At 44.3% G+C, this 26527-nt stretch overlaps 1 protein-coding gene across 1 annotated transcript; it reads right to left on the bottom strand.

Annotated features, from left to right (window-relative positions):
* Positions 1–19195: 19195 nt before the first annotated feature.
* LOC126474529 (prolactin-releasing peptide receptor-like) lies at positions 19196–20359 on the bottom strand. Its single transcript, XM_050102000.1, has one exon. The coding sequence runs from the start codon at positions 20357–20359 to the stop codon at positions 19196–19198; it is 1164 nt and encodes a 387-aa protein (XP_049957957.1).
* Positions 20360–26527: the final 6168 nt, after the last annotated feature.

Raw genomic sequence — 26527 nt, forward strand, 5'->3', positions numbered from 1 at the left:
CCGCTGCCGCCTCCGCCGCCGCCGCCTGTCCTCCAGCCGGCGCCGCCAGCAGTGGACGCTTCGCTGCAGCCGCCAAGCGCCTCCCTGGGTCACGCGCCGCCGATCGCTTCCCGTGACCAGCTGTCCTCCGCCATGGAACTCTTGCCCGCTCCGGACCACATGGCGTCTTCGCGCGTCGGCTACCCCGACGCAATGGAGGTCGACCCTTCGGCCCCTCCTGTCTCTTTACGGGCGCATACACCGCATGTTGACGTGCACCCTGGACTAGGTTTTCAGGCGTTTCCTAGCTCCCCTCGGACCGAATGGCCGGGTGCGGGCGGCACAGCCTCGCCTGTTGTTAGGCTCCCCACCTCATCGCATACGTCAACTTGGGGTCCTCCCCACGGCGGGCGGAAGCCTTATAACACGACCGTTCGCCGATTTGCGGGGGAGGAATGTGGTGTCACCGCCAGACACCACACTTGCTAGGTGGTAGCTTTAAATCGGCCGCGGTCCATTAGTACATGTCGGACCCGCGTGTCGCCACTGTCAGGGATCGCAGACCGAGCGCCACCACAAGGCAGGTCTCGAGATATGGAATAGCACTCGCCTCAGTTGTACGGACGACGTATCTAGCGATGCACACTGACGAAGCCTCGCTCATTTGCAGAGCAGATAGTTAGAATAGCCTTCAGCTAAGTCAATGGCTTCGACCTAGCAAGGCGCCATTAGTAACATTGCATGTATCTAAAGAGTCTCACTTGTATCGCCACAATCTGCAGATGTACCAAAAGGATGGATTAAAGTTAAGTATTCCAGAAGCTACGTACTTTTCTTTATAGCATTCATTACGTATCCTGTTTCAGTCCTCACGCACCCTGCTTTGGCTTAGCGCGTGCCTTTCGGCTTCCTCTCATTGTGTCTAGGCTGTCTTGTCGAGACACAACATTTTATTACTTCTCTTCAAATCACATTAATCATGGAATTGAAACACACAGCAACAGAACGCACCAGCGTGACTTCAAACACTTTGTTACAGGAAATGTTCAAAATGTCCTCCGTTAGCGAGGATACATGCATCAACCCTCCGTCGCATGGAATCCCTGATGCAGCCCTGGAGAATGGCGTATTGTATCACAGCCGTCCACAATACGAGCACGAAGAGTCTCTACATTTGGTACTGGGGTTGCGTAGACAAGAGCTTTCAAATGCCCCCATAAATGAAAGTCAAGAGGGTTGAGGTCAGGAGAGCGTGGAGGTCATGGAATTGGTCCGCCTCTACCAATCCATCGGTAACCGAATCTGTTGTTGAGAAGCGTACGAACACTTCGACTGAAATGTGCAGGACCTCCATCGTGCATGAACCACATGTTGTGTCGTACTTGTAAAGGCACATGTTCTAGCAGCACAGGTAGAGTATCCCGTATGAAATCATGATAACGTGCTCCATTGAGCGTAGGTGGACGACGAAACTAAAATGAGCTGTAACATGGAAATTAAGCGTTTCCGGACATATGTCCACATAACATCTTTTCTTTATTTGTGTGTGAGGAATGTTTCCTGAAAGTTTGGCCGTACCTTTTTGTAACACCCTGTATACTAGGGTGACAAAGTAATGGGATGGAGATATGGACATTTACAGACGGCGGCTGTATCGCGTACGCAAGGTATAAGAGGGCAATGCATCGGCGGAGCTGTTATTTGCACTCAGGTGATTCTTGTAAAAAATTTTCCGGAGATATTATGGCCGCACAACGTAAATAAACAGATTTTAGATGGTAGAACAAGCTAACCCATGGAACATTTCATTTCCTTGCTAACAGCACAACATCGCCTGCAGCATCTCTCCGATGATCGTGACCGTATAGTTTGGAAATTGGACGATTGGAAAACGGTGCCGTCGTCAGATGAGTCCCGATACCAATAGGTAGGAGCTGAAGGTAGAGTTCGAGTGTGGAGCAGACCCCGCGAAGCCATGAACCGAAGTTGACAACAAGGCACTGTGCAAGCTGGTGCTGGCTCCATAATGGTATGGGCTGTGTTTACATGGATATGTAAAAGTGGAAATGGACTTCAGGTTACCAAAGAAGGATGAAAATTTTATGGATGGCAATGCATGCTGACACCGGGCTACAAATGTTTGCGACTGATCTGAAGAACGTTCTGGATAATTTGAGCGAATGAGATGATCACCCAGATCGCCCGACACGGAGCCCACCGAGCATGTATGGGATGTAATGGAGGGGTCAGTTCGTGCACCAAATCCTGCACCGGACACTTTGATAATTATGGCAGCTATGGCAATTATGGTCACCCTTGCCACGAAAGTCAGAACGGCAGGTAAATCGCCCCATTTCCACATTATCACAACGACTGCACTGTTTTCCGCGTCCCCCGATACATGTTATATATCCTACACTGCCAGTGTTTATTACATATCGACGTTGAACATAGGCAGTGATCATGTTAATGTGGCTAGAGCGTGTAGTAGGACGAAAACTTTAAATCTGGTGATTTGTGAGATACAGGGTATCAAATTTAGAACACATAGCTGATACTTCTGGCAGAAAAATGTCTCTAACCCGAGTAGATATCGAGTCGAACTGAGCTTGAATGATAGAACGTCATTCTGTTCCGCTTCAGATCAGTCGTAGTGGTTGGCGAGTGGTGGCGTGCAGGTCTCTCAGCATGTTACGACCGAAAATGAAGAATGCACTCGCTAGAGGGATATATCAGAAAAGCAGTCTGGCAATGTACATTCTCCTCAAGCCTCCACTCATGGATGCTTTCTCCGTAATGCTGTATGCAGAAACGGTTCTCGACTGAAAACACGATGTTGTGCCACTACAGTGTCTAGTGTTGTTGTTGAGTGTAGCACTGCCGACATATCTCTCTCTCTCTACTGCCACGTCAGGGGAAGTCGCTGCAACAGTCGCCGTGGTGACAGTCCGTGGTGTCCAGACGTAATCTCTCGGGTCGTGTTGATACGTTCTAAGAAAAAAAAACCGATTCACCAAGAAGGAGTTATGTAGATTTATCATGAAATGATATTCATACGTGTATCAAAGGAAAATGCAAAATTATGAACTTTGGCGGCCGATGGATGAATGAGTGATGCCGCAGCGTAATTTCACCGCGGAGCTGATGCGGATAGTAAACAAAGGACATGTTGATGACAAGGCATGTCGATACCAGGGCATTAAGTCTTTGCAAATTTTATTCAGTGAAGTGAACTTCGTTGGATATTAACTATATCTCACAGACAGGCGCGTGATCAATATACGCTGCACGTAGAGGTGGATATGGTCCCCAAGGATAAATTCAGAATTGTGCCGATATAGTGCACTGTCTTGAATGAGGCTGGCCGAAGTGGCCGAGCGGTTCTGGGCGCTACGGTCGTAGGTTCGAATCCTGCCTCCGGTATGGGTGTGTGTGTTGTCCTTAGGTTAGTTAGGTTTAAGTAATTCTAAGTTCTAAGGGACTGATGACCTCAGATGTTAAGTCCCATAGTGCTCAGAGCCATTTGAACCATTTTTTTTAAAATGACGGTATCCTCAATGGAATGCCACCAAAATATTCCCCAGATCATAACGCTTTCTCGTTGTTTGCTTCCATACGTTTCACACCGTACACGTCGACGGCTATCTGTCCGACTGAGCGTAAAACGGATTCACTCAGAGGACGTCCAGGTACGGTATTGACGAGCAAATTCCAGCCTTCTTCGGGAAGAACAGCAGTGAACATGGGTGCGTGAACCATGTGTCTCCTGCGGACGCCCATACCAGTAACGCTCGCTGAACAGTCGTTGAAGAGATAGGTTTGGTTGCCCCTTGATTCAGCTGGGCGTTTGAGTGAGTATGTGTAATTGGGATCGAAGAAACCGGTTTAAGTAATCAGAAAATCGCTCGACATTTGAATAAGACTGATGCCACTATTCATCAATGTTTCTAGGAATGGGCCTAGACAGCGTCTAGAAGGAAGCAGTCAACCTAGACAGTCGACAGAATGTGAGGACTCAGAGAGGCACTCATCATTACCTTCGATCCGAAGTGCAACTGGTGCTTCAGCGACTACAAGCTCCAATAATAGGCGACTCAGACAACGGGGGCTGAGCTCACTCCACCCTTCGACTACCACTGGCCTCTGTACGCAAACAGGTCGTTTTGCAGCATCGTCGGGTGCTATACCGGAGCCAAGGTAGCCCCTGAGGGCCGGCAACCCATGTTACATCACAGAGGACGAGTTTGTCTACGCCCAAGGCGTACCAAAAGCACCATGGTAAACACCGGCTATTTACACACAAGATAATGGAAACAGACATTCCGGGCACTACTTCCTGCAGGGGGAGCTCGAGCCACGACCTGCAGGAAGTATTACTACGCCAAAACCTGATTGCCTGGAGACAGCTATTTAGGGGCCGGATGCCGACCTCGTATACTGTGACCGTTGAATATCATGTCTTCGTCTCTGAATTGGACTGTTTACTAGTGTGTGTGTGTGTGTGTGTGTGTGTGTGTGTGTGTGTGTGTGTGTGTGTTACCACGAACATTTGTGGAAAATTAGAAGTGAACTTTTGTTTGCCTGAATTAGGAGACTTTTACTGTCATCGTTATTGTTACCTTCCGTTTGTTGTTCAATCATCAACCTTGTGAACCTACATCAATAAAAGTTCTGTTTGTGAAAAATTGCGAATTGTCAGACAGAACAGCGGACACTTTCAACTAGTACAATTTTCGAACTGAATCCCGATGACCCGCGAAGACGCACCTGGAGACACTCCAGAAAGCGGTAGGATACCAACCTAACTGTCACCTCCCACGCGGTCCAACGACCAGGTGTGATATTCTGGGGTGCCATTTTATTTCATGGCAGGACCCCCTTGGTTTTCATTCGCGGCTTCTTTACAACAGAGCGGTTCGCATTCGATGTTCTACGCCCCGTTTAGTTGCCCTTGATGATATTCCATCCTAAGGTTATATTTCAGGAAGATAATGCCCACCTGCACACGACGAGAGTTTCTATTGTTTCTATTCTATTTCTTTTCGTGCTTGCCAAACCTTTCCTTGGCCAGCAAGGCCGTCAGATGCCTTCCCAAATGAGAACCTTAGGAGCATTATGGACGGCGTCCACTCATCGATATTTTGACGATCTAATGCGCCAGTTGGACTCAATTTTTTACGATGTTCCTCAGGGGAATATCCAAGAAATCTATCAGTCAACACCCTTTCTCTTTAACAAATCATACAAGTTTACTGAAACCGTAACAATTTATTTGTCTGTATATGTACAGGGCTATTACAAATGATTGAAGCGATTTCATAAATTCACTGTAGCTCCATTCATTGACATATGGTCACGACACACTACAGATACGTAGAAAAACTCATAAAGTTTTGTTCGGCTGAAGCCGCACTTCAGGTTTCTGCCGCCAGAGCGCTCGAGAGCGCAGTGAGACAAAATGGCGACAGGAGCCGAGAAAGCGTATGTCGTGCTTGAAATGCACTCACATCAGTCAGTCATAAAAGTGCAACGACACTTCAGGACGAAGTTCAACAAAGATCCACCAACTGCTAACTCCATTCGGCGATGGTATGCGCTGTTTAAAGCTTCTGGATGCCTCTGTAAGGGGAAATCGACGGGTCGGCCTGCAGTGAGCGAAAAAACGGTTGAGCGCGTGCGGGCAAGTTTCACGCGTAGCCCGCGGAAGTCGACGAATAAAGCAAGCAGGCAGCTAAACGTACCACAGCCGACGGTTTGGAAAATCTTACGAAAAAGGCTAAAGCAGAAGCCTTACCGTTTACAATTGCTACAAGCCCTGACACCCGATGACAAAGTCAAACGCTTTGAATTTTCGGCGCGGTTGCAACAGCTCATGGAAGAGGATGCGTTCAGTGCGAAACTTGTTTTGAGTGATGAAGCAACATTTTTTCTTAATGGTTAAGTGAACAGACACAATGTGCGAATCTGATCGGTAGAGAATCCTCACGCATTCGTGCAGCAAATTCGCAATTCACCAAAAGTTAACGTGTTTTGTGCAATCTCACGGTTTAAAGTTTACGGCCCCTTTTTCTTCTGCGAAAAAAACGTTACAGGACACGTGTATCTGGACATGCTGGAAAATTGGCTCATGCCACAACTGGAGACCGACAGTGCCGACTTCATCTTTCAACAGGATGGTGACCCACCGCACTTCCATCATGATGTTCCTCATTTCTTAAACAGGAGATTGGAAAACCGATGGATCGGTCGTGGTGGAGATCATGGTCAGCAATTCATGTCATGGCCTCCACGCTCTCCCGACTTAACCCCATGCGATTTCTTTCTGTGGAGTTATGTGAAAGATTCAGTGTTTAAACCTCCTCTACCAAGAAACGTGCCAGAACTGCGAGCTCGCATCAACAATGCTTTCGCATTGATGGGGACATGCTGCGCCGAGTGTGGGAGGAACTTGATTATAGGCTTGATGTCGGCTTGATGTCACTAAAGAGGCACATATCGAACATTTGTGAATGCCTAAAAAACCTTTTTGAGTTTTTGTATGTGTGTGCAAAGCATTGTGAAAATATCTCAAATAATAAAGTTATTGTAGAGCTGTGAAATCGCTTCAATCATTTGTAATAACCCTGTTTATCACATCTACCGATTTTCGACCCATTCGGATAATTTTTTCATTGTCCGTCGTTTTCTGTTTTATGTCTTTGAGTGTACTTGTCTTTCAAAAAACAAGCCCATTTCCATTTGTGACTGTACGATCCTGCATTGCGGAGCGAACAGTAAATCTGTCTTCTCGTGCGTTAGACGTGTTGACTGTCCACCTGAACCCATAGATTCCATATTCGCAAGACATTCGTGGAATTCCGCCCAAGGCGAACAGCAATCTCGAGAAACCGAACTGCAGTCTCGATAGGCGACTGTGCGGCTGCTTTCGCATACCGAAAAGTCTTGGTAGATGTTTGTTTGTTTTACACATGGTATTTCCGAACTGCTCACAAACAACCAGTCTGAATGAGAAATCCACTGATTATTATCCTCATATACAGAATGTACATGAATTTACTCCTACGTAATTTGTGCGGTTACACTGAAATAATAGTCATTTACATTTTCTGGCGTGTAGTACACTTCCTGCCAAACTTGTGTTTCTGGATGCCTCCTCCATGGTTGGGGAACTCGGAGTGGAACGGGATACTTAATGTTCAATAATTTAGTAATAATTTGTGGAAAACAAATAACACTTCTCATAGGCATAAAAGATCACGTTGTAGTCTAGCTTACCGTACCTTGAAAATCACTCAAAAACGTATGTTACATGCTTTTAACATTTTTCAAAGAAATTATTGCATATTTCCCGTTCTGCATCTCCCAAAGGACAGAAAAGAGCAAGGATTTTTTTCTGGTATTATTGTGTAAACGTTGAAATTGCTAGGAATATCTTCTTAAAACCAAGTCGTCAAGTCGTTTAATGAAAAATTTAGACCAGGAATAGATAATCTTCAAAAAATCGTCAACGATAAGAAAATATTTTAATGACTTTCGAAATACATAAAATTATTTTTAATGGTTCACACTAAGTTACTATTACTGTTACTTTGTTTTATACCATCGCCCGTCCACCAAACGTGTTTTCGAGGTTGCGAATAGAAAACACAGTATGTCTAACAATGCATCCTACTGTTTAACACAGTCTTGCCCTGATAGACAAGTTACTTTATCAAATCTGTGTGGTAAGCCATTTCTTTCTTCCAGCATATAGGCTAATGAACTGACAATAAGATATTTCTAGTCTGCTCTCCACTGACTTCAGGTACACTATCAGCTCGTGTTTTTGTTCTGCACTGAACACATAATTAAAATTCCTATTATATTTGGCATCTGTATTGTTGGGATTATTTTCGGCTTTACGTGTATCTTTCGAACGCTGATTTGAGTACTTTAAACTCCTTCGATACTTCCAATACTCCCACAATTTTAGTAGCCATCGGTGTATATTGTCGAAAATAGTCTAATAGGGTTGCAAGGAACTCGAGCATTTCGTAGATAGTTAATGACCTCTTACTTCAGGGAAATAGACTTAGATGGCTACTTTTTTTTAGTGATCATCATAAATTAGCTGCACATCTAAAATAGGGTTAATTTTTACGAGTTATTTTTCAATAATGCCCATCTTTAAGGAATTCTTAGTTTTCGTAGTTTAATCGATGTATACTAGTGTAGTTCTATTTCGTTGAGAATAGTTTTAGTTTTCCATTCTGATTTCATCGTAAACAACGTATGTATAATTTGATGGTATCTAAACCTACATCCATATTCCGCAAGCCATCGTACAACGAGAGGCGGAGTGTACCCTGTACCACTATTAGTCATTTCCTTTCCTGTTCCACTCCCAAATAGAGCGAGAGAAATACGACTATCTATATGCATAAGTAAGAGCTCTAATTTCTCTGATCTTATCTTCGTGGTCCTGACGTGAAATGTCCGTTAACGGCAGTTGAATCGTTTTTGCTGTCAGCCTCAGATGCCGAGTCTCCGAATTTTCTCAGTAGTATTCCTCCAAAATAACGCCACCTTCCTTCTAGGGATACCAGTTTGAGTTCCCGAAATCATTATTGCACTGTATACGACCTGCTCTAGTCACAGGATGGTAGATCGTGAACGGAAAGCAATAAATAACTGAAAAGAAATGTAAAAACGGATTTAGTCAGCTAGCAAGCTAGTTCGGTAGCAGAAAGACATTCTTTAAAGGTTGACATCATGAGAAAAGAACCTCACAAAACTTAACTCTGTTTTAGGGGTTGGGCCGACATATAATCCACGCTGATCACAAGCACGGACTCTCCACTTGCGTACAGATACGCACGCCGTATGTGCACAGGGTGAAGAGACGACCATTGCAATTGCAGTTTATCCTTGAAGGTTTCGTCTAAGTATACGAGTGTAATTCGTTTAATTTGCTATGACGTCATAAGTACCTATGCATGCAAAGTGTGTTGACGCTTTGTACTGCAATGAAAATGTGAGTTCTTCTGTCTGAATATCAATGTAGTGTCCTGAATCAAGTGTATTCCCTGAAACAGTTTTTCCAAAGTTGTTTGCCACAATCTCCAACTTTCTCTAGATATTATGTTCACTGATCTCTGAAAATAACATAATAAACAACAATTGCAACTAACGCTTGGTAGGATAACGTTTACGGATGAGGGTTGTAATATGCCATATCTTCCCTGGTTACGACAGAGCTGTTTCCGTTTACTTTTGTGGATTTATGTCATGTTTTCGTGGTATCTTGCTAGTCAAGCAAATTTATATCGATTAGGCAGTCACTTGAGCAATTTCGGCCGCCTTTTAATCTTTAGTCGTCTTGAAATAAATGACAAAGAGAGGCACAGGTGCATTTTTATTCTGATTGAGCGAACGCAAAGTGACGACTGCTTACGTATTTGAAAGTTTCGAAAAAACAAAAACTGTGAGTCTCAGAATACGTTATTCTTTAATCCAATCGATCATTTTATATTTATTTTCAGGAAGGAGAAGACAGAGACAATATTTACCCAAAGCAATCAAAAGATTTATTTCTTCTGTCATAGCAGCAGAAGTTATATGAGAGGACGAAAACCCTGAATTTACTGCGGGGAGTGTAGTTTACAGCTCGTTTCTGAATTATTCTGAGGTTCCTTTTCCTTGATAAAAAACTAATTACACCAGTTACAGTAGACTCCATTTTAAAGAAGCACAATATCTGCGATTTTTAAATACTGCCTTGGGCATGGATGTGTGTGATGTCCTTAGGTTAGTTAGGTTTAAATAGTTCTAAGTCTAGGGGACTGATGACCTTAGATGTTAAATCCCATAGTGCTTGGGGCCATTTTTTTGCTATTTTTACGCAACATATCACTGTATTGCTTGGAGAATGTTGCTTTGGCAAAAGGAGGCATCAAAAAGAAATGCTTGTATTTATGTAACAAGTTAAAACTATGTTCCCAATCGGGATTCGAACACAGACACATATCTATGAAATAGGTAGTGCGCAGCCCACTATAGCTTAAGATTTCGATTCAGATCCCAGTGTGCCGCATAGTTACAGCTTTTCGTACAAAATTCACTCGAAATGTAAATTTCTCATATTTCTAATTGTTGCGTCCATAGTGACCAAAACTGTAGACGTCATTTGCAATTAGAAATACAGCATCCTTCTACACAAGCTGCCAAGTACATTGAAATTGTCGATAAAATTTGTGAACAAAAGTTGTAATGCCAAATCGACAATTACATTTAATCTGTTAACTTGGAATGAGACGCATCACTCTCATTCAAATAATACACACATCAAAAAATGTTTTGCATCACCCCAATCCCCAGAACTCCTGAAGTTAGACGTTGACTGTGGATATTGTATCACAGACACACTCTTCGACTGTTCAGACATGTCACTAAACCCGCCCAAAGATGTAAACAACCATATATGAGCAGCGGCTATTAGACGGAGGGGATCCGACAGCCGATCAGTTCCTATCATTCCACCAGGAAGTAGGTACACGGCTCGTGTTGTCTGTAGTCCAACAATGCCGAGACGGTCAATACCACGGTTCGATCGCGTCCGCATTGTTACTCTGTGCCAGGAATGGCTCTCAACTCGGAAGTGTCCAGGTGTCTCGGAGTGAACTAAAGCGACTTGTTCGGACATGGAGGAGATACTGAGAGACAGGAACTATCGATGACATGCCTCGCTCAGGCCTCCCAAAGTCTAATACTGCAGTGGATGACCGATACCTATGGATTATGGCTCGGAGGAACCCTGACAGCCACAGAACGTCGTGTTACGACTCAAACTGTGTGCAATAGGCTGCATTATGCGCAACTTAACTCCCGACATCCATGACGAGGTTCATCTTTACAACGACGACACCATGCAGCGCGGTACATATGGGCCCAAAAACATTCTGAATGGACAGCTCAGGATTGGCATCACGTTCTCTTCACCGATGAGTGTCTTCAACCAGACAATCGTCGGAGACATGTTTGGAGGCAACCCTGTGAGTCTGAACGCCTTAGACACACTGTCCAGCGAGTGTAGCAAGGTGGACGTTCCATGCTGTTTTGGGGTGGCATTATGAGGGGCCGACGTACGCCGCTGGTGGTCATGGAAGACGCCGTAACTGCTGTACGATAGGCGAATGTCATCTTCCGACCGATAGTGCAACCATATCGGCAACACATTGGGGAGGCATTCGTCTTCATGGACGACAATTCGCGCCCCCATCGTCCACATCTTGTGAATGACTTCTTTCAGGATAACGACATCGCTCGACTAGAGAGGTCAGCATGTTCTCCAGATATGAACCCTATCGAACATGCCTGCGATAGATTGAAAACGGCTGTTTAAGGAAGACGTGACCAACCAACTACTCTGAGGAATGTACGCGGACAATCTGGACCAGCAGTGCCTTCATGAACTTTGGATAGTATGCCACGACGAATGCAGGCATGCATCAATGCAAGAGGACGCGCTACTGGGTATTAGAGGTACCAGTGTGTACAGCACCTGAAGGTCTCACTGCCTGATGGTACAACATGCAATGTGTGATTCTCATGAGCAATAAAAAGGGCAGAAATGATGTTTATGTTGATCTCTATTCCAGTTTTCTGTCCAGGTTCCGGAATTCTCGGAAGCGAGGTGATGCAAAACATTTTTGATGTGTGTAGTACATCGAAAATCTTTGACAATATAGCATATTAGCGAACCTGGCTATGCTTCTCAATTGCTAAAGCATTATGACCACTGGTGAACGCAAGGTTGTATGCCGGCTGATGGCGCTGAGGGCACGTGACGTGGTACGAAAAGTATAGGAGCGGAGCAGAGACGAATGGGGAATCATTGTAGCGACAATAAGTTGCGCAAATGCGGAAATCCGCCGTCTTAAGCAACTTTGACAAGAACAAGAATGTTGTGGTCCGGTGCCTGGGAGCGAGAATCTTGGAAACAGCGAAGCTGGCCGGCTGTTCGCGTGCTGCTGCCGTGAGCGTCTATGGACAGTGGCTAAAGAATGCTAAAACTACTAGCGGGCAACAAGGAGTTCGACGTCCATACCTCATCACAGAACATAGGGATCGGAGGCTCACCCATTCTTTAAAGTAGGATAGGCGCGATCTGCAGCAGGTGTGACAACAGAGTACAGTGCAGGCGCAGGCACAAGTGTCTTGGAGCATACGGAGCACACCATTCAGCGTACGTTGTTGAACATCGTGTTGCGCAGCAGAGGACCCCTACGTGACCCCATTTTGACGTAACACCGTCGTCAGTAATGATTACAGTCGGTACGGGATCATCGAGATTAGATCGCGGATCAATGCAATCACGTCTCCTGGTCGGATGAATCCTGTTTGTTGTTATACCAAGTGTGAATTCCGTATATTGTTGAACCAGGTCGATGGTCTTGTCCAGATACGCCGTCATCCAGGCGAACGGCTGCTCGAAACCTGCAGCGCGCCACGGTCGCAGGCCGGTGGTAGCACAATTATGTTATAGGGTACACTCACCTGGGATTCCATAGGACCTGCGATAGTAATCGAAGCCATCAAGCAAATGTGGACCACGTAACATTATTAGGGGCCACCTGTAACCGTTTATGCTTCACGTCTTCCTCAACAGCGATGGGATGTTCCAGCAGGACAACTGTCTATGTCACAAGGCCAGAATCGTGCTGGAATGGTTTGAGCAGCATGATAGTGAACTCTCGTTGATGTCTTGGCCATCAAATTCGGCTTATCTGAAACCGAGGAAACCCAACTGGGACGCTGACGGACGGCTGTTCCGCGCCCACAAACCAAGCGCCCAAGCGTGACCTGTGCGTAGGCATCTAGTGCCACAAATCTCTGGAAAGATATCAATTAAGTCGAATCCATAGCACGCAGAATCGCTGCTGAATTCCGTTCAAGTAGTGGATCAACACGCTTTTAAGTAGGTGGTCGTAAGTTTTTCGCTCATCAGTGTATGTATGTGAAATGCGTATGCATCCTAAACTCCTTCCCTCGTTTATCTCTGCCCATTTCGTCAACACCGCTCTCTTTGTCCATCTCCTCCTCCCCTCCTCCCTCCATCTCTCTACGATCACCTCCTACCCTTTGTCTGCGTCCATTTCCTCCCTCTCTCCGCTCTTCTTACTCCTCTCACTGAGCTTTGGCCTTGATTATTGTTGTAGCAAACGAAACCTTCACTGAGGACTGAAGTTGCTTGAAATGAATTGACAAATCATTTGGGATTATTTGGGATTATTGTGTACGGTTTATGAGAGAGAGAGAGAGAGAGAAACCTCTTCAGCTCATGGATCTGTGAGGAGAGTACCTTTAATGACAGTATTTCTCATAGTTCTAAGCTGTGCATTGGTAGGATTACAAAGTATCGGACATTCAGATTACGTAGTAGCATTATAATCATAAGCCGATAAGCCATAAAAACACTTTTCCTGTTTATGTAAAACCGATTGCGAGAAAGAAAACAAAACAACACATTGTTGTGTATACAACTTTATTTGAAATTGTATATAATGAAGAAGAAGATGTATGTGAGGAAAATTTGTCTAATGGTTTACAGGCCTTGCTTATCGTAGTTGAAACTGACTGCAAGAAAGAAAACGAAACCACACATTTTCACGGCACAGCAGTTTCTTACTCGCAGTCGGCTTCAGCAGAAAACCTAAACTATCGTTTAGGGAAATATATATCCCATGTAAGACTGAATATTGTTTGGTGTATCGTGCAAAAAAATGGAAGTAAATCGGTCGAGAACTTTTCGATATTTTTAACAATGTTTCCCTTTTATATGTTACACATATATTTATCATAAATTAAAAAATATGCAGCCTATGCCCGTCCCAACGTTCATTAGAGTATCATGCAAACATTTGAAGTAGATCAGTCAAGTACTTTTTGAGATTTTTGTAACAATCTTAAATAACGACTTGTCTTTATATAATAGTATACATCATTATCAAGACTTCCAATTCAGCGTAGACCACAATTTTACCTCTTAACGCACGTCCGTTGCATCCTGCAACCACTGTGTAGATCAAAAGTGGCCAAGAATTTCGCCCGTGGGCCGTGCCCTGCCGCGAGTGCCGTAGAGCTCAGTCAGGCTGGCGCATTTCCCCCACCGCCACGCTGTGCTGTCTGAGCGTGAGGAAGGGAAAACTGCGAACGCGCCTCATTTAAATGGCACACAGTCGCAGTGCATAACACTTGGTTTTAGATTTTGTATTTTTCAACAACGCACATGAAAACAAAACAAATTTTAAGTATTATTTAATTATATTTGGCGGGCGAAAGACATATGAATTTTGTCTGGTACACACTGTCTGCATATCGACAGACGCAGACAATTTCACAACTTTTCGCACTCAAGTTGCCACGTAATCGTGACTTATTTAGTTTCATAATCGGAAAAACGTCGTTCACACAAACATTTTGATCGAAATGTTAGGCATTTTTGCAACTTCAATATGAAACGTGGAAACTCTATCCGAGGAAAGCACTGTAGACGTCCTAGACAGGGTTAATGGGACTTACCTTGCAGATCTGTCAATTACACCTGGACGTGCACAGGGGCGCTTTCAACTGAAGTGGCAAACGGTGTCTAAAACAGCTGTAAGGTTGACAGTGTCCTCGAAACGAGTAATTCGTTCAAGGCCACAATGAATTCTGCAAACATCGCGTTTTCTTTAACGCCAGTGACCTCAGGGAACTGGAATGTGTTCGTCAGACTGTAGGTCTTTCACAACGCCATTTTCTCTGTAAATGAATCTGCGACAAATCAGAAACTAGTTGTTTCTCTCCTGGGAATAATCTACTGTAGGCAGTATACAGCCAAATCCATTTAAGATTCGAGATCCACTATCGCTTCTGGATGTTTTAATTTCTGTTCCCGCACTCCTTTTTCCTTCATGAATTCAACAATAGCGATTTTTAAATCGATAAATCGTTCCAGACATACACCTTGACTGTGCGGTAATAAATCTCCATACTTTTCATTCAGTTCCATCGAAAATTGCAGCAACTGACAGCGGAATGATTCGTACGACTTCACAATTTTTCTGTTCGTACTACCAATTTCTTCGCGTACTCATGCCAGCAAATTTAGCACAACTGTGCTTCTTGGTGTAGAGAATAACGAATCCCCTCTGTCGATAGTTGTAAATTTTGGCCCTTTCATTGCCAACCATATCGTTAAAGTCTTTCTGCATGGTATTGTAATGTCCGTTCATAGCAAATTTGCAGTACCCGTCGCTTACTCGACTGCATAATATATACTGAAAATTGTCTTCGCTCTCTTCTGTCATTCCTATTCATTTTTAACGCCTTGTGACCATAGATCGCTAGACTGCCTCTTTTTGTATAAACAGCCACTGGATACCATCAAATATCGGAGGATAAACGGCGCTGACACCACGATTCTGCAGAATTGAAGAGAGTTGTACCGACAGAAAAACGTCACACTGAATGGAACGTCGCTATGTTTCGGGTACTTCCGAGAAGACCGAAGAAAGCCGAGACGGCCGGGCCTCGATCTGCCCGCGGCCCTCACACCACGCCCGCGGGAAGTTTGGGACATTGTGGCCGGTCCAGGAGTAAGTGGTGTATCATATTTTGACGTCTGTTTCAAAGCCAATGTCAGTTTCTGTTCAACAGAAACAGGAAGAAAATTGTTCGAACTCCAAACTCATGTGGTGTAGAATTTAAAATAATATGATATTCTTTAATAATCCAACACGAAAGCTATCCCCATCTATTCAGAGATGCTAAAAGAGGGCATAAGAACTCTAACTGCCTGCTCAGTACTGACCAGAATATTTCAATAATATCGAAATGCTGTGAAAAGGGATGCACCGCAAGACGTAGTATTGTATTCTCATGGAACCAGTCTTGTACATTCTAGCAGTACGAGAAAGAGCATTACCATCCTTGGACATAGCCTTTCACGTTGGGTACTGAATGAACACGGTTCATTTTACCTAAATTTTTGTCCGCAGCTCGTGGTCGTGCGGTAGCGTTTTCGCTTCCCACGCCCGGGTTCCCGGGTTCGATTCTCGACGGGGTCAGGGATTTTCCCTGTCTTGTGATGATTGGGTGCTGTGTGATGTCCTTAGGTTAGTTAGGTTTAAGTAGTTCTATGTTCTAGGGGACTGATGACCATAGACGTTAAGTCCCATAGTGCTCAGAGCCATTTGAACCTAAATTGTTCCAGTTACCTTTCTTTTCAGCGCGCCCGCGTTATAATGGGTGTGGATACCGCTGTAGGAAGATGTTTTGAACTGCTCACTTCGCCTGACGTTCTCCATATTTAATCACACCTTATTTAATCACACCTGGTGACGGGAAACAGTCTAAACAGTAAAGTAATCGTATAGGACTACATATATACGAAGGTGATTAATAAAGCTCAATGAACCATTGAAACCTCACTTTTTTATTTGCTCGGCTAACAGCAGGTGGCAGTAGTAACTCTATTACGAGTGTTTTGTTTGTTTATTTCCCGGCGCAGTGTTTTCGTTTACTGTGTTGACTCACGTTTTCCTCAGCAGATACATTCGTGGTAGTGGTCTTATAAGAAATGAAAGTTCTCTTTAGTGTCCTCTACATTCTATCAGTAACTTTAGTGTTTCTTGCACTGCCGCGTTTAGGGGATAAAATTTCCATTAACATTTTTTTGTGATTATTGTCATGCATGCGGAAACTAGTGAGAAGTGGATTAAGTGCACCGATAAGAAAAGAAGAACAAATAATAGGCGACGCTGGAAGTAAATGCTACTCTTGCAAGAAGAGGATGGCACAGGAGAAGAAGTTGTGATGATTCGCAGCAAAATGAACCACAAGAGGTTCAACCTGCAACTTGCCCTCGTTGGAAGTCTTCGTGAAACGACGTGGTTCAGAATCAACACAACACAAATGCACTAGCCTTTCAAAACGTTTCACGGACGTCTTAGTAAAAAAGATATAACGATCACAAACCTAAACGTTGGCCTAAACACCACAGTACTTAACTAGATGGGCATGGTCCTGTTGATGTGGTGTGACGTTGCGTTCCTCCAACCTCTGAACTCACTTCGTCAGCTGATTATAAGGGGACCCACATTTTAACGCGTACTCTCAGCCACTGGGAAGAGAGTTGAAAGAGATAACAAGTGACGGATGAAAACCATGAGACTGGCCGGAGATGGACGGGATCGTAGTGCGAAACTTTACCACTGAATCACCGCAAAACAGAAAAGGAGTGTCGATCTTTTGCACTTATTAGAAGTCTGCATATCATGGCCTTGGTGAAAATGAACACCATCGAACAATAAAAGGGAGCCTATTGTACCTGAAGGACAGTACACCTAGGAACTGATCGGCGTATCAATCTCGTGACTGATTTTCGAATCACTTGAAGGAACGCACATTAGAAACCGTCATCAGTAGTTTCCGGGATTTTATACTGTCTTTGTTGTTATGAGACAAGAGGTCGTGTTTAGTGCCGCATTTGTAAATATTACGAGTTCCACGTATTTAAGTCCTGTATAACATTAAAGCTGTGTGATAGATATTCTTAATTCTTCAGTTAGAGAATTTTATGGTGATTAAAATTCTGTATATTTTAAACTACTAACATTACGTGTAGGGAGTTAATCAATACTTTGCCGGTCGTGCACCATCTTGTACCTTGAAACAGAAGAAGGAACACTAGGGAACAAGTGATTTTTGGAAGTGAACTGGGTTTCTTTAGTATCTTAACAACTTTCCCTGTTCTGAAAATGGAAATTTGTGTTAGTTGCCAGGAGCTTGTACTTCGAAATGTTTTCAATTTGTAACTGTCTTTGTTAGTACTTCTTAATGTGACTTGACTTACTGAATACTGGTGTCTAGCAGAGGAATAGTGTAATCATAGACAGTTAAATTCAGTTTAAAAAAGATATTCTTCTTGTAACGCTTTTGAAGTTGAACAGAATATTTGTTGCTAGGTACATGGCCATATTTTACCCCAGAACAGTTTTTCACGGTTGCAAAATGTCTTCCTTTTCCGGGGTGATTTGCATAATTGCAGAAAACGACTGCAGCACAAATAAATTAAATGCTATCATTTCAAAACGGAATAAGAAAAAGTACGAAATTTCTGTTAAAGAGCTGGATAGTGGTGAAAGTATGAAAATTGTTCCAAGGTACAACACTCTCTGCTACTGGTAGCTAGGAACGTTGTCACAGATATAGTACAGTAGCAAAACAAAAGTAATGTCAGTGAAATACGGGAACAAACACCAAGAATGAGGTGAGAGTGTGTACTGCGGCCGCTTCAGCCGTTATAAAATACATGTATTCGCAGTTGCGGAAATGAACAACCATCAGTTGTATAACAGAATGACAACAATGAAAATTTGTGCCGCCCCCTGTTACGAACCTGGATTACCCGCTCGTCGCGAGAGGTCGGCTTTCCATTAGGCTGTCCGAGTGAAACTCATGGCCAGACCCAAACTTGACACAGGATTGACGATATGTGGAAGTTTCGATCTGAGCCGTGATGATGTTTGGTTTGTGGGGCGTTCAACTGCGCGGTAATCAGCTCACGTGCAATTTTTTCGCACTACAGTTTTTTACACAGTCCAATATAGCCACTGTCACGAATGATGATGATGAAATGATGACAACAACACAAACACCCAGTCCCCGAGAAGTGAAAAATCCCCAAGCGGACGGGGAATCGAACCCGCGGCCCCGTTACCAAATGTTCAAATGTGTGTGAAATCTTATGGGACTTAACTGCTAAGGTCATCAGTCCCTAAGCTTACGCACTACTTAACCTAAATTATCCCAAGGTCAAACACACACACCCATGCCCGAGGGAGGACTCGAACCTCCGCCGGGACCAGCCGCAGTCCGGGACTGCAGCGCCGCCGTAGACCGCTCGGCTAATCCCGCGTGGCTACCACCCCCCCCCCCCCCCTCCCCGTGATCCAGAGGCAGCGACGCCAGCCACTACTAGACCACGAGCTGCGGACGCCGTGAGTCTTCCTCGGATAACTTAATGTAAAGGCAACCACTCGCGATAAGTGACTAATCCAGGTTCGTGACAAGGGCCATTCTGATATACAACTGATGGTTGTTCCTTCATGAAATGTATTCGCAGTTACGAACACCTGCGAATACATTTCATGAACTTGGGGATGACGGTGATTGTAGTGAGGGTAAGACTTACCTACAGGACTCCGGTAAGAAAGTTGTTCTCCGCCTGGACGTCAACGAAGGCGCCTTCCATCTGGAGCTGCACCTCCTCGTCGCGACTAGAGTATATGACATTCGCCGTGGACGCCACTGACGTCACCCCAGGTCCCTGCTGGCTCTTCAGAGGAACGTCGGCGACGAGTTCCGGCCGCCGCGGCAGCAGCGCTTTCCCACCTGCTCCGCCCCCACCGGGGCCGTTAGTGACGTCACCGTCCGCCGTCTGTTGGCCGAAACAGGGCAACACCTGCTCGAACTCCTTGCGGAAGTTGTCGTTGAGCCAGGCGTACAGGAAGGGGTTGTAGCAGGTGGAGCTCATGGCGAGGGCGTGCACCACGAAGAAGCACAGGTTGAAGTACTCCCAGCGGCCGGTCGACATGTACACGTCGTTAGTGAGGTTGAGCACGGTGAGTGGCATCCAGGAGACGCCGAAGATGGTGACCATGGCGATGAGCATGCGGTTCGTGCGCCGCTTGCGCTCGCGGTCCGCCTCCTCGCGCCGCGAATTCTTACTTCCGGGTTTGCTCCTGGCGCGGTCGCCGAGCTTGACGGAGACGCGCACGTAGCAGAAGGTGACCACGAGGAAGGGCAGCGCGAACTGCACCGTGGCGGTCAGTGCGCCGTAGACCTGTCGCGCGCGCTCCGTCGGCCAGTACTCTTCGCAGTAGAAGGCGCGCCGGTCCGAACGCAGCACCGTGTAGATGCCGTACGGGATGGTCAGCACCACCGACAGCAGCCAGATGCAGCAGATGATGGCCACGCACGTGGACAGCTTCATGCGCGGCTTGAGAGGGTACACGATCACGAAGAAGCGGTCCACGGCGATCGAGGTCAGCGTCAGCGTGGACGTGTAGACGCTGGTCCCCTGGGCGAAGGCTACGACGCGGCACAGAGCGCTGCCGAAGACCCACGTGCCGAGGAAGGTGTAGAGTGGCGTGAAGGGCACGCAGAGGACGCACAGCAGGATGTCCGACGTGGCCAGGTTCCCGATGAACAAGTTGGTGACGGTCTGCATGGCGCGGTTGCGGCCCACCACGTAGCACACCAGCACGTTGCCCATGATGCCCAGCGCGAATATGCTGGTGTAGAGGACGCAGAAGAGCGCCTGGACCACCTGGTTGTTTATAATGTCGCTCTCCATGTCGACGCTGACGATCGTCGGCAGCGCTGTTGTTGAACTGGCGGCGAACTGACTACTACTAAAATTCGTGATGTTCGAAATATTCATCCAAGTAGCGTCTTCCATATTGTTTCCTTCTGAAGACAGTCTACACCATTAGCCGTGGATCAGTGTACTTCTCTACTAAAACCAGGAAGCTCGTTACAGATCGTTACTAGTAAAACACCAATAACCATTTACACCACCCTGCATCGACGGGAAAAGCTGAGGCCTGATACATCATTATATCTGATTTTATGCAGCGGAACATGACGTGAAACCATTCCGTATGGTAATATACTTAAACGAGTAGGACATATGTACATTAGCCATTTTCACTAAAATCTCATTTTTCTTACTGAAATGCACAGTGACTGTTCTTATTGCAGTCCATAATCCAAGTATCCGTAAATACTTCAATCAGATGTTAAATATTTCAGCTAAATTACTTTAAAAAATGATCATCGCAAGAAAGTAGAATGTGTGTGGCTTCGTTAAATGCACTTTTTATTTCTGTCTAGTGATCTTTCTGGCAATAGGATGCCTACTTCAGATGCACAAATTTGTCTCCCTCCCAGAACTGAAAATACCGAACGTATCGGGAACTGCCCGTAGCACTTAGCCTACAGGTGGTTGGCACAGACGTCTGGGATGGAAAACTGGAGACTGATTTACATCGCGAGAGCTACCTGTTGAATTACCTTGCAGTCGGAAGTTTCGTTTAGTTTTACTCCACTTTGTCCGTCAACGGAGAAGTTCACTGAGCAAATCTGTGTTTGCACTTGTTCTAGTTTATATTTTAGAACCAGGATGACTGAAATATTTTCTTATGGGTAAAATTTAACAAATAACAAGAGTCACCTATAGTGCACTCCATTTAGCGGGCAGACACGTACTTCGGTATAATACGTACTGTTATTGGACAGTCGATGCTTTAGCTTTCAAAGCGTAAAGCTAAAAGAAAAGAAATTTAACGCAACGCACTGTGAGTTACAGATTCTGTCAGTTTTACGATAAAATGTATTGAATATTTCGCAATGATTCGCTGCACTCAAAGTGTGACGACATTTCCGATCACTATATTCAGTTGGGGTAAAGTCAGATGTGTGTCATCTTAAAGCAAAGGCAGTTTCACGTTGTATTGCAAAAAAAGTGGAAATATAGCAGTCGAATGTCCATATGAAGTAATTCGTTGACCTCTTTCTTCTTCGTTGTTTGCTTTTCACTGCAGAAATTGCTAAAATGTATATTAACGTGCGTGTCTGACGTCAAGAGGCAGTAAGTTTTGTAGGATTTTATTAGGATTACTGACTACTGTTGAACGCAACCGTGTAATTGTATGTGTGTGCACTTGGCGTTGCAGGAAGCAGCGTTGAATGGTCACTTTAGAACATGTCTAACAGTAACGCAAATCGTTTCTGAACCTGGTTGGAGGAACGGCATTCGGACGCCCGCTCTCCTGGCTGTCGCGAGGTGCCCGCAGCACGGTGGCGTCCTCCGGGTTGCGGTGAGCTCGCGCGCAGGCGACGGTAGACGTGCGACTGGCGGGGTGAGTTCGCAGCGCTCTCAGCTTCCCCTACCCCGCCTACCTACCCCTGAACGGCGGTTGCGCAGGCGTCGCCACCTGTCGGACAGCGCCGTATTCGTCAAGCGGTGCGAGCCGCGAACAGGATCTCTCATCTAGCATGTGCTTCATATTACCTCATACGTGTTAGCCCGGCAAGTGTACAAATCTGATAAAGAGACTGAAATAAACAAAATTGTTTATGAAGCATTCACGTTTACAATACAGTGCGTGGCACTAAAATTTAAAATAGCTCTTGAAAGCACAAAACTATAAGCATGAGAATACTTACACAAGACGATTACTTCTTCAACTTTTTTTCTGTCTTGAGAGTATTGCAGTTTAAGAGAGTTTGCATCAGTCTCGTTTCACTTTTATTTGTAAAGTATCATCATTTTTGGTTCTGAAATTATAGTATCCATAGTATGTTTCTACATGTTAAACCCGAGTTTCTCACTGAGTAAAAAATGTTTAGTAGGTTTGACATTGCGTCAGTTTAGGGGCGATCTGAAAGTGTATGAAAATGGTGTATCAAAAAGAGTCATCCGATTTGCCACGTGTCTATTTCTGAAACTAATAAATATATACAATGAATTTGCTTATTATCAAAAATATTTTTTTCATACCTTTTCATAACTGTTCAATATGCCCCCTTGAGGTGCACGGCATATGTCGATGCGGTATTCAAATTGTTCCCACACTGCAGCGAGCATGGCTTGAGTTACAGCGTCCACAGCTGCTGTTATGCGATTTCACAGTTCATTCATTGTTGTTGGTAACGGAGCAACATAAACAGAGTCTTTTATAAACCCCACAATAAATAATTACATACAATCAGGTCCGGTGACCTTGGAGGCCAGTAACTTAAGGCTGAATCATTTGGTCCAGTGCGACCGATCCATTGTTCAGTAATCCTTTCATTTAAAAATCCAGATGCCAATGTATCGGTACCCCATCCATTGGTAAATGAAGTCGTTCGAATCAGCCTTCAACTGTGGGAAAAGAAAGTTCTCACGCATATCGAGATATGTGCTTCCTGTAACAGTGTTCTCGGAAAAGAAAAATGGACCATACGATGCACCTTTTCCCGTGATACTGTATAAAACACACAAAATTTTGGTGAGTCGTTCTCATGTTGTACAACTTCATGTGGTTGTTCGTATCCCATATTTTCACATTGTGTCGGTTCAACTTTCCATTTAAATGGAATGTTGTCTCGTCACTAAACACTAAGGGTGGAAGAAAACTGTTATCCCCCATCTTGCCAACAGCGAAATTACGGAACTCCACACGTTGATGTCTGTCATCTTCTCTAAAAGCTTCACGTGTAAACGTCGACGCACCACACGCCAGACGGACATCGGGGGCATGTCGCTGCACGGCGGACAGATTTCTGCGGACTCCTTGTGAAACTATGGTCGATGCATTCGACGTCTTCTCTGAATTGTTCATGCCATCGTCTGATGCTCTGTGCTGTAGGAGGATCCACTCCATACCTAGTACGAAAGTCACGCTGAACAGTTATTACTGCCCCGCACTGGGCGAAACATAGAACACAAAATCCTTTCTGTTATCCCGACACCATTTTTACTTGAAATGAAGTGGGCGCACACTGCTGCTACCTAGCGGGAACCGTGTAAAACTCGAGAGTTTGCTCTCTCCAACAATACGTTGTTCACGTACATACCCAAAATAACATAGTATTTATTTTTTTTTAATCTGATGACTCTTTTTGATACACTCTTTACTCTTGAAGAATTAAGTTAGCCAAGATCACCAGCAATTCTTTTTATTACTATGACCGGTTTCCACAGATCTACGATGCCATCATCTTATAACACTATTAGTTGCACATGCTTGTTACGAGACTGAAAGTCACAAAGTGATGTTACGTCAAGTAAAACGTGGCAGGGAACGTCAGCATGTCACAAAGAAAATAACACAATTAAAACACACATGCGCTGATGCCCCAGAATACATTCATAATGTTACCAAATCCGGCGATGACAGTGTAGATCTGTCGACACCGGTGATAGTTACATAAAGAATTGCTATTGAGCTTGGCTAACTTGATTCTTCAGGAATAATAAAAAATGTTCAAACAACTCACTAGAATGCAGCTGGGGAACAAATTCGACATCCGTCAATATTTCGACAGGTGAGCGCTGTGCAAGGATAATTAAACCCTTGGTTGGCGGGGCTAAGCGACCAAGAAACATACTACGACATGTGGAAAGACAAGCTGTTTGTAGTGTGTGTTGTCTTTTTACATACGCCGTATTATGTTGCTAGGTAGTTGAATTTGTATCTTAAAACTGACAGAACGTTCACTTATCGAAATCTTGGTTGCTGTCGAAAATGCTACTCGACTGCATTTCCTTAAGTTGACTGAAAGCCTTTGTACATGTAACTATACATAGATGAAACACAGTTTCACTTATGAATGTAGTGTACAGTTTAGTTACATTGTTTGTAAATGTTTCCTGCACGTATTGAGCCGACAGATTTCTCCCTTATTGTTAGCAGAGGCTGCAGTCGGAAAAACATAGCTGCACTTTCATCCTTCACGATTTCTCGGCTTTTGGGAACTCAAATTTTATCTTGCTGCATCTGCGCTGTTTTCATTACACGTTTGTGAACTTCACACAAGATGTCTTCATAGAAATTTTGACTTGGATTCACCTGTTTTGCATTAAGAACTGTGTTTACGTTCAGATGTTTACCGTATGAGCTATGAAATCATCAAACTAGTGAATACAATATTTTAAAGTAAACTTTCACACCCATGGGTGAGTGTGTGTGTGGGTGTGGGTGTGTGTGTGTGTGTGTGAGAGAGAGAGAGAGAGAGAGAGAGAGAGAGAGAGAATGAGTCCGCTCGCGTTATGGCATAAATTATAGCTTCTTGTAATATGGATCCACAGCAAAATCTTTAAAACAAGTAACTAATTCAAGACGTTTGACGGAAATGTGTGGGGGGGGGGGATATCTATTGGCATGATTAGGGACGGGGAAGACGTGAGAAAATAGTACCAACAAGACATCAGTCATCCTCTTAAAGGAACACACCGGCCGTTTTTGGAGCGATATAGATTTGACGACCTAGAAAAAATGTTGGATACTGTAAAACAGCACAAGGTGTTCAAAATTCTGAGAAATGTAGAAGTAAACTATAATAAAAGACGGGTATTATGTAATACGTACAAGAACCAAGAGGGAACGATAAGAGTAGAAGAATGAAGTGCTCGATTAAAAAGGGTATTGGACACGGATGAAATTTTTCGCTCCTATTGTTCAATCTATACATCGAAGAATCATGATTAAGGATCATGATTCAGTGTGAACGGGTATCAAAGATAGGATTTCCAACTGAAGTTGCTATCCACAGTGAAAATGAAAAACGTTACCTAACCTGTTGAGATGAATTAACAATTTAACGAATAAGGAATATGGATCGAGAAAAAACTGAATAAACACGAAAGTAATAATAAGTAGCAGAAGTGAGAATAGCGAGAAACTCGACATCAAAATTGGTGACTACGAAGCAGAAGAAAGGAAGAGGTATTCCTACCATAACGAAGGCTGCTAGTATCAAACATAGGCGTTAATTTGTGAAGCATGGTAGTGAAACATTGACGGTGGGTGAATCGGAACAGGACAGTGAGATGTGGTGCTACAAAAAAATGTTGAAGATTAAGTGGATTGATAAGGTACGAAATGATCAGGTTCTCCATAGAATCGACAAAGAAGGGAACATATGGAAACAACGGACAAGAAGGAACAGGACAACAGAACATGTGTTAATGCAGGGAATAACTTCCATGGTACTAGAGGGACCTGTAGAAGACAGTAATTGTAGGGGAAGGCAGAGATAGTAACACACCCAACAAAAAATAATTTTAGGAAGTTTTATGCAACATTACTTCGAGGTGAAGATATGGCACGACAGAGAAATTCGTGGCTCCAGTCAGAAGTCTAGTGACCTCTCCACCCCACACGCTCCAACCCCCCCCCCCAAAAAAAAAATGTGGAAACGGGATTAATTGCCAGACCGAGCTATAGTGTATGGATATGCCAGTAACCACAATGTGAATGAAATTTCCGATATTTTTATACATCAACATGGAGACGAGTGTTGCGCCGTATCAGTGATAATTCGGTATCAGAGGGTAGGCTCTGGTGGTCTTGATAAATACCGTCTGCAGTAGCAGATGAAACGCAGATAGTTATATCCCATGTGACGCCCTCACATGCCAAGATAGCTGACAGGAGCTGATGCTACCATCGAATGCAGGTCCATCTCAAAGCATGTGTTTGTTTCAGTACAATGTCCACGAAGTGGTCAGGAAGCCATAAAGCAAAGTATAGCAGTTACATGTATCAGTCAGTTTTTTCTTCTTCCACTGTGCGTTTTAAATGCTTACAGCCTCGTCTTCAACCATATTGATGGATTACATGAGAAACTCTTTTCCTAAATGTAACCAGTAGCGTACCTTCCACGTCATTTCGCTTATTATCAATACAAAGCACACAGTCATTATGATCTGTCAATGCTTGTGTGCTTGTAGTAGCATTACAAGGAGCTATTA

Source organism: Schistocerca serialis, chromosome 4, assembly GCF_023864345.2.
Source record: "Schistocerca serialis cubense isolate TAMUIC-IGC-003099 chromosome 4, iqSchSeri2.2, whole genome shotgun sequence".
In the NCBI taxonomy this organism is placed as follows: domain Eukaryota; kingdom Metazoa; phylum Arthropoda; class Insecta; order Orthoptera; family Acrididae; genus Schistocerca; species Schistocerca serialis.

What these genes read in the sequence shown, in the direction of transcription:
- LOC126474529 (XM_050102000.1), bottom strand. Translation starts at nt 20,359, where the DNA reads ATGGAGAGCGACATTATAAACAACCAGGTGGTCCAGGCGCTCTTCTGC.